This window comes from Elephantulus edwardii, unplaced genomic scaffold (assembly GCF_000299155.1).
Source record: "Elephantulus edwardii isolate Elephantulus edwardi_28Jun2011 unplaced genomic scaffold, EleEdw1.0 scaffold00389, whole genome shotgun sequence".
NCBI lineage: Eukaryota > Metazoa > Chordata > Mammalia > Macroscelidea > Macroscelididae > Elephantulus > Elephantulus edwardii.
This window is the reverse complement of record NW_006400139.1, coordinates 327,251-340,699: the sequence shown is the minus strand read 5'-3', so window position 1 is coordinate 340,699 and position 13,449 is coordinate 327,251. Positions and strand designations below refer to the sequence as shown.

The 13,449-nt window shown below is 39.2% G+C and overlaps 1 protein-coding gene across 1 annotated transcript; it reads left to right on the top strand.

Moving 5' to 3' along the window:
- The first annotated feature begins 405 nt into the window (after nt 1-405).
- On the top strand, nt 406-1,398 carry LOC102871607 (olfactory receptor 8K3-like). The gene has a single exon (XM_006902293.1). The coding sequence runs from the start codon at nt 406-408 to the stop codon at nt 1,396-1,398; it is 993 nt and encodes a 330-aa protein (XP_006902355.1).
- The last annotated feature ends 12,051 nt before the right edge of the window (nt 1,399-13,449 follow it).

Below are 13,449 nucleotides of genomic sequence, written 5' to 3'. Positions count from 1 at the left end.
CACCGAGGCACACAGTTCGAGGCCACCAGCTGCTCCATGGGAGAAGGATGGGCAGTCTCCTCCTGATGGATTAACTAACTGCCTCTGAAAACCTGCTGGAAGATCAGCTAGGGGTCGGTGTTGACTCTATGGTACCAACAAAAACAATACAATAACAGTGCATGCATTCAAAGCCAAAACAGAAAAGTTTAACCTTTATGTGTGCTTCATCTAACTATTTATTATCCCTGTATGTATGCATATGTAAAATTTTGTGAGAGGTGTATTTAAATTAGTCAGTTTTTGTTTATATCTTTCATGACAGCTTTATATACTCAAAAAGAACCATATCAGATAATACTGCCTACAAGCTCTTCATTATGTTGATGTCTCTCCCCAAATTAGGTCCCCTGAAAAAAAACCGAGATGGAGCAACACAACCTAACCAGGTTGAGCGAATTCATCCTAGTGGGACTCACAGACCACCCTGAGATGCAGGCTCCTTTGTTCGGGCTGTTCCTCATCATCTACGTCATCTCAACAGTGAGCAACCTGGGCATGGTCGTCCTCACCAAGAAGGACTCCAAGCTCCAAACGCCCATGTACTTTTTTCTTAGATACCTGGCCATCACAGATCTGGGTTACTCAACCACAGTGGGACCCAAAATGTTGGTGAATTTTGTTATCAAGGAAAACACAATCTCCTACGGCTGTTGTGCTGCACAGTTGGCGCTCTTTATTTTGTTTATAACTAGTGAACTTTTTCTTCTCTCCTCCATGGCTTATGACCGCTATGTGGCCATCTGTAACCCTCTGCTCTACACAGCCATCATGTCTCAAAGAGCGTGTCAGGTGCTGGTGGCAATCCCCTATCTGTACAGTACGTTTGTGTCCCTTCTGGTCACCATCAAGGTTTTTAACTTGTCCTTCTGTGGCTACAATGTGATCAGTTATTTCTACTGCGATATTCTCCCTTTGTTATCTTTGCTGTGCTCAAACACACAAGAAATTCAGCTAATCATTCTCATCTTAGCAGCGTTTGATTTGGTTTCCTCTATACTAATAGTTCTTGTTTCTTATCTCTTCATTCTTGCAACCATCCTCAGGATGAACTCAGCTGAGGGCAGGAAAAAAGCTTTCTCCACCTGTGGGTCTCACCTGACAGTGTTAGTGGTGTTCTATGGGACTTTAAGCTTTATGTACTTGCAACCCAAGTCCAGCCATTCTTTGGATGCTGAAAAAGTAGCTTCGATATTTTACACGCTGGTTATTCCCATGCTGAACCCCTTAATCTATAGTTTTAGAAACAAAGACGTAAAATATGCGTTACTTAGAACTCTGGGACACGTACGTAACACGTTTTCTCAAAGTCCACTGTACCGTTTGATTCACAGACATGTCCAAATTTTCACATCATGAATTTTGAAATTATTTCCTGTGTGCCTCCAGAGGATAGAGAAAGCACAAGTTATGGATAACATACATTTATATATGATTTTGCTTTTTTAACCCTTTACTCTTAGACCGAGGAGAAAAACCTTGCACCTCCAGGTTGCCCCCAAATTATTTTAACTCCCAGAGCCAGCCTGCTGGACTTCTGGGACTGGGGACATTACCTGCTCTTCTTAGGGCTATAAATATACAAAGTAATAAAATAGGGACGAGTATAAGGATTCAGGAGGGGCGGGAGAGGCTGGAAGCAGAGGGTTGTGGGTGTGCAGAGGGAGGGAGGATTATTCACCGGCTTGTACAACTTGATGGGTGGGGAAGTGAGGGTAATTGGAAGAATTTGTTCAAATTTGTATTTGAATTTTGTAAATAAACTAGTAGGGGGAAATGTATATGAATGACACATACTATATGCAAATCAATAAAAATATTTTGAAAAAACAGTGTATCATGCTTTCTTACTTGAGTAGGAAATGCACATTAAAAGCTTATTTAAGAAATTGTACCAAAAAAAAAAAAGAAATTGTACAACATATTAGAGGAATAGGCAAACAGTGATGGAGTACATATATTGCTATTTTCTTCATTTATTAGATAGAAAATGTGTGTCTGGTAGAAAATTGTGGAAAATGTGTACATGTATGTACAAGTGTGCATTTTGCCTCTATAATCTCATACCTCCTACTATTTCCTGGGATGGTTAATTCTGATTGCAAAGCCTCAGTACTGTGTAAGGCTTTGAAGTAATCAGTTATGTGAATTGACTTAAAGATCTACTTTCTAAATCATTCAGTCATTCTCTTTCAACATGAATGTGCATTATTGTTATGTTTTGATAGTAATACAATTACAAAAGATTAACTTCTGATATTGAAGAATATTCAGCATCTGGTTTTGACAAAATCATCCCATTTGGTCTGCATCCATAGATAAACTAGTTAAAATAAATTTATTGAGGTCAGTCACAGAATGTCCAGGGTTTTTTTTCCCTTTTTTTTTCTCTCCACTGTTTGAGAATGGTTCCCAACTGCACGTTTTTGTCTCATGGTTATCCTTATCTCTCTAGAAAGCAATAATTATTCTTGTTTAGAAGACAGTCTCTACTTGCTTATGTATCTTTGTGTAAAAAGTCTCTGAGTTTAGGTGTAATTCTCTTAAATTTATTTTATATGAATGTATACTATATTTTAATCAAGATCATTTGGTTTCATCATTTCATATTCTACTTGAAAGAAAAAAATTATAAACATTATATAATGGATTGATCATATATTTTAGTTAGATTTTAACGTTTGAGTATTTACCATATTTTTGTACATTATTGCTCCATAATCCCTCCTAATTTTCCGTGGATTGCCTCAATATTTCTATTCTTTTAATATTTAAAATAAATGTATGAGAAGTATTTGAGCAAATTTTAGAAACACTTATTTATCCCTTTATCTAATGCTATTGTTTTTGTTAGGTGCCACTGAGTTAACTACAACTCATGTTGTTTTTGTTATGTGCCATCTAGTCACCTGAGACTCATAGCGACCCCCTATACAACTGCCCTAAAGCTTACTCTATCCTGTGCCAATCTTATTGCCTCTGACACACCTATTCCCATTACCCAAGTCACTGAATCAATCCATCTCATGAAGAGTCTTCCTCTCCTGCACTGTCCCTCCACCCTTCCAAGCATGACGGCCCTTTGCAAGGACTGGTTCCTCCTTGCAACATGTCCAAAGAATGTCAGATGAAGCTTCAGAATCCTTGTCTCCAAGGAGCATCCTGGTTTCATCCTCTCCAGGACAAACCTGTTTGTTCTCCTAGTGGTCCATCATATGTTCAATACTCTTCTTAAGCACTACAGTTCAAAGGCATTAATCTGCCTTCTCTCACCCCTAATCATTGTCCAGCTTTCTGATGCATACCAAGTATTTGCAAAGATTATGGCCTGGATCAGGTGCACTTTAGAAACCCTATAAATGACAGAAATGAACCTTATTCTTCACCATCCTCACACTTTCTGATACGCTCAAACACACCGTTACAGTCACTGTGTCAATTCATCTCATTGAGGGTCTTCCCCTCCTTCATGGATCCTTCACGGATCCTTCACCTTTCCAAGTGTGGCATCCTTGCCAAGGACCGGCCCCTTCTAACCACAGGCCGAAAGTATGGGAGACAAAATTTCACCAGGCTTGCCTCCACGGAACACTCTGGCTACACCTTTTCCAAGACTTGTTTGTATTTCGGCAGTCCACTGGATACTCAGAACTCATCTCGAAAACCATAATTCAAAGGCATTGATTTTTCTTCTGTCATCCTTTCTCATTGTCTATCTTTATGATGCATGGGACATAATTGAAAATATTATGGGCTGGATCTGGTGCACCTTAGACTTTAAACTGACATTGTTGCTTTTTTAACACTTTGAAGAGGTCATTGAGAGTAGATTTTTTTTTCAATGTAACATGGTAACATGATAACGTGGTAAAATCAATGAATCTAACTATCTATCCATTGTTGTTGTTGTTGTTGTGTTGTGTGACCTCAAGTCAGATCCAACTCATATCTAGGCAGTAAATCACATGGGAGTAGATTGTCCAGCCTTCTCCCTCAAAGCAGCTGGTGGAATTAAATCATGTTCCTTTAGGACATCAGAGCGCCTTACACATATACACACACACACACACACACACACACACACACACACTCTTACACTTTTTTGTTGCGTCAGAACAAGCTCATAGCTGAACCTCCAGTGGGGTTTTCAGAGCCAATAAGTGACATTGGTGGAGATGGGAGAGAAGCTTCAGGAGTTGTGATTGCAACATAGCTTCTTACCACAGGCCACCAGAGCTCCCTATTAAGATCAGTTTCAGTTTCCTTAAAAACGTAAATTACTAGGGGAGCTCTGGTGGCCTAGTGGTAAGGAGCTGCAACTACAATCCCAGAGGCGCACGGTTCGAATCCACCAGATGCTCTGCCGGGGAAGGAGGGACAATGTCCTCCTGTACCAGTCAGATCTGATTTGACGGTACACGCACACAAAAATAATAAAATAAAATAAAAAGGCAAATTACTGGCTGGGGATCAGTACTGGAAGGATCCACAAAGAGCTTACTGGGGATGACTCCACTGAGTGTGGGGGAAGCAGCTAATTTGTGTACTTCAGGGGACTTTATACTCTTACACAAACAATCTCCCACACATAGTAAAGTTAAGTATTACATAAGTGGTGGCTTGGTGGTAAAAAAAGCTGTACTGAAATCCCAAAGGCACTGGTTCAAGTCCACCAGCTGCTCCACGGGTGGATGGGCGGTCTCTTGTGTGATTTGCCTGCTCTAAAAGCTTGCTAGATGGTCAGCTATGGATCAGTTGGAACTCAATAACATGTAACAACATGGGAAATGCTAGAAATACAACATATCTAAGGGAAAACCCATTACACGCTTGACCTGTATCTAGTTCTGAAAGCAACAGGTGGATAATCAGTTTGCATTCATTTCAGAGAGAAATGAGTAAAACAAGTATAGTAAGAACTCAGCTTAGCAAGAGTGTAGCCATTGTGTAGCTTTTGTAGGATATACCGCATACACATCCCCATAGGGAGTAATTGAAAATGTTATTACTTGGGTAAGGTTTTCTATACTCTTTAAATTTATGCCCTGCTTTTCTTTATAGGCCATAGAGTCGGATCCAACTCATAGCTGGTTCTCTAGCAGGTTTTATATTTTTAAATTAATTTTCATGAACGTTTACAGAGACTTTGGATTTCCACTCATTCATTGTTGCGTTTTCCTCCCTTCCCACCCCTCCCTCCCCAGTTCACTCTTCTCTTTGGAAAGTAAAATTCTTTCAATGGTATACAATCTCCCCCACCACCACCCAGTACACTGCACTATGCAGCCTTCATTCTGGACTCTTGTCATGACCATAATACCCAATCATATATATGGTTTTAAACAGTTCTCTCCCTCACCGTCGGGGTGAGAATGGGAAAGATTGGATAAATTATGTAAACTACATTCCAACAGATGAGGGAGAGAAGTCTAGCAGGTTTTAAGAGGCTATAAACCACACTAGAATAGATGGCCTATCTTCCTCCTGCTGACCAGCTGGTGGATTCGAAGCCCCTGCCTTTGGGTTGGCAGCACAGTTCCTTACTGCTAAGTTAACCAGAGCTCCCTATCCTGCTTACTAGCAACAACCAAAGAAACCTTGAGAGACTGAAGTACTGGCTATGGAAGGTCATGATCACAGGCTCAGGGGACATAAAGCTCAACCTGCATAACACAGTCCACCAAGATAATACTTCATCTGGCCTTGGTGAATAGAAACTAGGGTCTCAAAAGTCTATGAGCAGCCGTCTAAGGTGCAACTATTTGTTTCTCCAGACATAGAGCAAAGAAAGAAAAAAATCAAAAGCTTATGAAAATATACACTGACTGACGAACCACTAGGCCCAGTAACTGACACCAGAAGAAACAGAGCCCGGCAACAACTACTGTACATTTTCAAAGGGATCGCAGGACAGAATGGAGGGGTGGAAACCACAGAGCAACACTAAATGAATAAAATAAAAGACACTACTTACTGTTCTGAAAGAGCGTTGCCATTTGAGACCTTGTTACTCTTTGTTGTAGTTGAATTGGCTCCAATTCACTGTGTGGAAATCTCAAAGACACGTGGTTCAAATTCACCATTTGATGGACGATCTTCTGCTGTGCGATTTACTGTCTCTGAAAAACCCACTGGAGGGTCAGCTGTGGCTCGGTTCTTCTGACTTGATAGTTCACCATGAAAATGTACCCGCATTACTGTGCATAGCAGAAGGAATTAAACGGATGCTTAATCCTGCAGCCATCTTCACAGTTACATCTGTGCTTAAGCTAAGTCTTAGTTACTGTGTCAAGCTACCCTTATGAAGGTCTTTCTCCTTTTTGTTCTACTTTACCAAGCACGCTGTCCTCCGATAACGTGTCTGAGGTGAAATGACAACTGTCCACATTTTCAACAACACTGTGCTTCTTCCAAATCAGAATTGTTCCTTCTTTTGGCAGTTGATAGTGTATAGTCAATATTTTTCACGATCATCCCAATCCCAAGGCATCGTTTCTTTGACTTCTCTATTTGTTATAAACCTCTCCCAGGTACGTATTTCTATGGAAGCCATAGCTTGAGTTCTGCCCACCTTCAATATCAAAGTGGCAAGCTTGCTTTTTCTCATTTTAAGGAGGCCTTTTGCTACAGGTTTTCCCAATTCAACAAGACATTTAATTTATTCGCTGCCGTTGCCACACCTGTTAATTATAGAAAGAGATAAAATGAAATTCTTGACAATTTCAATCGTTTTGCCATTTATTAAAATGTTCCCTCTTTGTCCAGTTGTGATGCTTTTGTAGATTGTGTGTGTGTGTGTGTGTGTGTGTGTGTGTGTGTGTGTGTGTGTGTGTAATAATAAAGACAGTTGTTCAGTTTAATCAGGAAGTGTGCCAAGATCTTAATTTCCCTTCAGCACACTTGTTTAACCTGAAACTCACAGGTTTTTAATGAGTCTGTCCACGATCCTGATGCTGCCTTCTTCTTTGTATAGTCCAGGTTCTCAGATGATTCACCCAGCATATTGATTGGATAAATAAGTATGGAGTAAGAATTTAATTCTTATTTTATTTTCTTTAACACTTTCTTAAAATTGGTTTTCACTCAATCCCTCATATACACTTTGTTTTATAACATCAAATACAGTTGTGCAATGCCATTATTTAAAACATCTTACAGAAACTTCTCTATACCTTCCTTGATTCTCATGCTTACCACCCACTTGTTAATCTTTGCTCCACCTCCCTCCTTACCTGGGTTCAACCATCCACAATTATTTCCACCTGTGTATAAACCTTTCCTTAATCTTTTACTTCCCCCACTCCTTCATTCAGTCAGTAATACATCATCTACACCAATTTGTTCATTGTAGTACTAATAATGTCTAGTTACCCATTCATTTTAGATTTACCTTCCTTTGACCTATTTCAATACTGTGTTCATTAACAACCAATTCTTTTCCTGTTAACCATCACTGCCCCCTGCCATAACCATCCTATTTTTATAACAATGGCCTTATTCAGGTTTCCCTCCCTTTTTTTGGCTGAGTTATTTCATTCAACATAATGTCTTCTAGACTCTCTCATGTTGTGTAGGATTTCACAAGTTCTTACTTTTCAATGTTGCTTAATATTTCATTGGGTGAATGTAATGCAATTTTTCTGTTTCTATTTGTTTTATGGATATTTGGGCTACTTCCATCTCTTTGCTATTGTGAAAAAAGCTGCAATAAACATGTTGTTGTTATTGTTATGTGCCATCGAGTCTCTTGCATCTCATAGAGACCCTATGTACAAGAACCCTAAACGCTGTTCTATCCTGTGCCAACCTCGCTGTCTCAAACACACTCATTCCCACCACTCCTCTCACAGAATCGATCCATCACATCGAGGGGCTTCCTCTCCTGCACCGTCTCTTCACTCTCCCAAACATGATGTCCCTCTTCAAGGACCAGTCCCTCCTTGCAATATGCCCAAAATATGTCAAATGAAGCTTCAGAGTCCCAAGGAGCATTCTGGCTTCACCTTCTCCAGGACAAACCCGTTTGTCCTCCTAGCAGTCCATGGTATATTCAACACTCTTCTCCAGCACCACAGCTCAAACGGTTCAATTCTCTATCATCCTAATTAACTGTCCAACTCTTTGATGCATAGCACGTAATGAGTCTGATTTACTTGGGTTATTTTCCTAGGAGTGAAATTACTGGTGGGAAAATGGCATATTTATTTTCATATTTTTTCAGAAATATAAGACTATCTTCCATAGTGGTAGTACAATTTTCCCACCAGCAGTGCAAGAGAGTTCCAATCTCTCTGAATCTTTATTCACATTTGTTATTTGCTATGCTATACAATTTTACTGTCCTATTATTTTGATGAGCTGATCTCTTGTAGAAGTTTGTAGACTAAGACAGAAGCTGCCTGAGTTAAAATAATGCTTTCCAAGTATGATGTCCCTCTCAAAGGATAGTCTCAATTGGGTTATTTACCTTTCTCTTATTGTGGTGCTTTGGGGAGAGGGGGTGGGCAGAAAGAAAAGTGCAACAATGAATGACTGGAAACCATAAGTCTCTCTAAACTTTCATTAAAATTAATTGTTTAAAAATGAAAAGAAAAAAAAAGAGTTGTCTCATCTAGCAAAATGCCCAATGTTTATGAGACAAAGCTTTTTTTATCTTTACCTCCAAGGAGCATTCTAATTATACTTTATCCAAAATATATGTTCTTTTTGGCAGTCTATGGCATGTTCATTATTCTTCTCCACCAACATATCAATGTGCACCAACAGCTTTAGCTGAAGAGGAGGAAAATGAAAATTTTTATCACATCTTGCAGCCCAAAATTGACCACACATGTAATCATGGCACTTTAATGATATTTGGTGACAGGAATACAGAAGTTGGAAACAAGGAAGAAGGAATGGTAGTTGGAAGGTAGAGACTTGAAGACAGAAATGAGGCTGAAAATAAAATGATTGAATTGTGTATGCTTAATGTTTATGAATCACTAGTATATTTTTAAAAAGCACAAGAAATGAATTTACAATGAATGTCACCTGATGAACTCATAGAAATTAGAATGACTACATCTCTGGAATGACTGTTGGATAAGTTCAAAGCTGGCCTTTGGAACAGACCATCAGTTACTCATGTGCAGGTACAAGTTGAAGCTGACGAAAATGAAAATATGGCCACAAGAACCAAAATATAATGCTGAGTCTATCTCATGTTAGGTTTTTTTTGTTTTTTTTTAATGTTAGTTTTTTTAAAAAAATCTTAAGAATAGGTTTGTGGCCCACGAAATTTTTTCTTTTAAGAAGAAGAGTGAACTGGGGGAGGAATAGGTGGGTAGAGAGAAAAGTGCAACAATAAATACCTGGAAACACCGTCTGTAAAGTGTCATTAAAATTAATTAAAAAAACAAAAAACAACAACAAAAAATACGTTTGTGGCATTGAACACCAGTGATTTCAGGAAGTTCCTGAATATCGAGTCACTGATGAGGAAGAAAGAATTTCAAGCTTCACTGAAGTCACTGGCAAAAAAAAAGGCCCCAGGAATCAATGAGACCATATGAGTTGCAGGAGGAAATCAAGAATATCATCCACGAAGATAGCAAAAGATCATTACAAAGGAAGAGAAGAAAGGAAAAAAGTAAAAATGATTGTCAGAAGAGACTCTGAAAATTGCATTAGTGCATCAGGAATTCAAAGGGAAGAGATGATGAAGTAAAAGAGCTGAGAAATGAAAGGGCAGCTTGAGAAGACAGAGCAAAGTATACAATGGAATGTGCAGAGACCAGGAACTATAGAAAAATAGGGAAGAACTCACTTGATATAACTTAAGCTGAACGAAATTTAAACTCAAGCCTTGATTTGCAATATTGAGAGATGTAATGGGCAAAATTTTGAATGATCCAAGATGAATTAACATCAGTGTTCATAGAAATGTTATTCACCTTTGCAAGAACATGGAAACAGCCCAAATGTCCAACCATGATCGAATGGATTGAGAAGTTGTGATGCATTCACACGATGGGATATAATACAGCAGCAGTATGCAGGAATAATGATTTTATAAATCATTACCTAACTTAGGAGGGACTGGAGAGCATTATACTATGTGAACTAAATGGGTCTCATAAGGTCAAATACTGCTTAAGACCGTTATTGTAGAACTTGCATGAGGAAGCAAAGGGAGGAGGGGGGAGTAGAGTGGTGAGGATGGATGGTTAATCAGAGGGTCTCACAATTTGATGGGTGAAGGGAGGGGTGGGTAAAGGAAATGGGAAAGTTCTGTTGGAAAAAACAATGCATATGAACTTTGTAAGTAAACAATATAAAATTTTAAAAATATTTATTTAAAAAAAAAGATGGAGGGAATACAAGGAGTCAATGTACCAAAAAGAATTGGCTGAAATTGAAATATTTCAGGAAGTTCCTGAATATGATCAAGAGCCACTGATGATGAGGAAAGAATTTCAAGCTTCACTAAAGGCATTAGCAAAAAATAAGGCCCCAGGAACCAATGAGATACCAATTGGTATGTTCAGATAACAGTTGTAGCCTTGGATATGCTCACCAGTCTGTTCTAGGAAATTTGAAAGACAGCTACTTGGCCAACTGGCTGGAAGCAGTCTGTAATTTTCCTCCATTCCTAAAAAGGTGATTCAACAAAATTTTGAAATTAACACACAATGTCATTAATATCATATGTAAGTGTTCAGGTCTTTCATTCAAAGGATTGCTGTGAGTCATCTATGACTTGATGGCACTTAACAACAACAGCAGAGAGAGGGCTAACTTGGCCTAGGGAATAGAAAATTATGCTATCAAGCCAAAGGTGGGTGATTTTAATCTGCAGCCCTCAGACCTGGTTTTAATTGGTTTTGGTCAAACTTTCTTCTGAGGGGTAAAGCACTGGTTTGTCCATTTGTTGTACAGAGGTAACTTGTGGTTGCTGTGATACTAAACACTTTGATGTGTGAAATGCAATAATGGTTACCCATGGTGGACAGTTTTGGTGGAGCTCCCCAATTAAAACAAGTTTGGAAGCTGGAGTGGCATTCACTTCCAAAATAGCTTGCCTTCAGAAACTCTATGAACTTAGAGAAATGATGAAAGCTATACAAGTGCTCAGGTCTTCATTCATAGGGTTGCTAAGTGTCATCTACGACTCAATGGCACTTAACAATAACCAGCAGCAAAATATTGCTGGAGAACATCCAAAAACAGCTAGAACACATTGACAGAGTACTGCCAAAAGTTCAGGCAGGATTTAGAAGAGGCCATGGTTTCAAGGTCAAATTACTGAGGTCAAATGGTTCTTGGCTGAAAATACCAGAAGAATGTCTTATTTGTCCTTTATTGACAATGCAAAGGCATTTCACTGCATGAATCACAAATTATGGCTGACATTGAGGAGAATGGGCATCCCAGAACAATTAATTGTGCTCATGTGAGACCTATACCCAGATCAAGAGACTGTTGTTTGAACAGAACAAGGGAACACTGTGTGGTTTAAAATGAGGAAAGGTGTGTATTAGGGTGTATTCTTTCTCCTTGTGTATTGGCACCAGAAGCCAGGATATTAAAAGAGGTATTTTGATGAGGAAGTCTGAGGTTAGAGACCTCTCGACTGAAGAGAAATTATTTCATTCTGAAGACTAAGGTGAGCCTGATAAATGTCATGGTCTTTGCAATCACTTGCTGTGCATCAGAGAGCTGGACAATGACTAGGGATGATGGAAAGAGAATTAATCCCTGTGTTGGAGAAGTTATTAAATGTACTAAGGACTGTTAAGAGAACAAACAGGTTTCTTCTGGAGAGGATGAAGCCAAGCTGCTTATTGGATGCAAGGATTCTGAAGCTTTCTCTGACATACTTTGGACATGTTGCAAGGAGGGATCAGTCCTTAGAGAGGGAGGTCGCATGGGAGGTGGAGGGATAGCGCAGGAGAGGAAGACCTTCAATGACTTGGATTGCTTCAGTGACTGGAGTAATGGGGTAAGTGTGTCGGAGAAAATGAGATTGGCACAGGACAGAGCAGTGTTTATGACTGTTGAACATAGAGTCAGTAGGAGTCGCAGGCAACTCAAAATCCCATAACAAGAACAACAACAACATTCAAACTATGCTGAGCAAATTCTTCAAGAAGCTAGACTTTATGAAGAAGAATGTGGTAGGTTGTCTACAACCTGCATTATGCATATAATCTGTATGTAGACTAAAGGACATCATATTTCTTTTTGGAGAGGGTAGAGTTTTAAGAGTTAACCTACCAATTGGAAAAGATCATCATGTTCATTCATGGAAGGAAGAGAGAATCATATAGCCTCGGCCCATGTGGGCGTGATCAGGATATTTAAGCATGTTTGTAATTACTCTTTCAATATGGCAGACACTGGAAGTGCTTTCTGGGTGTCGTAGCATGCATCCGTTTCTGAGGAGCAATAAAAGATTAAGATAGCCGAGCGTACGGAGGAGTCAACAAATTTCAGAAACATGTGTTTGAGGCTGTAAAGATGGCATTCACTAGTCAAGACTTTTGGTCATCATGGACCCTTTTAAGACAGCTGCTCTCTAGGAGCTAATACAGGAGATACCTGAAAGCTTTTAGCAGAGTTAAAGGGTTATGAAGAGGGAATACCTGTTTAGGTGTATCTGCTACTCATTTAGGATGGGTCCTTGGGTCTTGCAATGCCTGCGTTACTGAATGCTGGCTTTCCTGACCTCAACTATGTCAAGAAAAAATACTTAAATTCAGCACATTATATAAAGAGAGGAAGGAAACTCTCTAACAGTTCTCAGATTCTGAGAAAAACTAGCAGTGAGGCTCTTAAAGTTTAAAATAGTTAAAATTTCCCTTCATTGCAGTGTCAAAGGCATGTGTTTTGAAGCCACCAGGTGCTCCATGGGAAAAGGATGAGCAATCTCCTCTCGTGCAATTTATTGCCTCTGAGAACCTGCCGGAGGGTCAGCTACTGGTTGGTTCTGACTTGACGGTACACAACAACAGAAGCATTAATTGAAAAGGTCTTTTTAATTTTTTTTAATTTTACATTGAACTGCTTACAAAGTTCATATACACTGTTTTACACAGTTCTTCATTCACATTATGTTTCCTATAATCATTCTCATTCATTATATTTTATAAAACTAATCACCATTGACTATGCCCACCATTACTACGTCTTTTCAGGTTCCTACTGGATTTTTCTCATTTCCTTTACCCCCCTGCCTCCACTTACCAAATTGTACAACCCTATGATTTCATCCCTACCCATCCTCACCTCTCTGCTCCCAGCCCTTCCCCCACTTGGATCCCCATGCATATTTTACTAGTTTTATTTTTAAAATAATGGTCTTATTCAGCATTTGTCCTTATGAGACTGAGTTAGTTCACTCAGTATAATACTCTCCAGTCTCTCCCA

Excerpts from the sequence above, each read along its gene's own strand:
- LOC102871607 (XM_006902293.1), top strand. The coding sequence starts at position 406 with ATGGAGCAACACAACCTAACCAGGTTGAGCGAATTCATCCTAGTGGGA.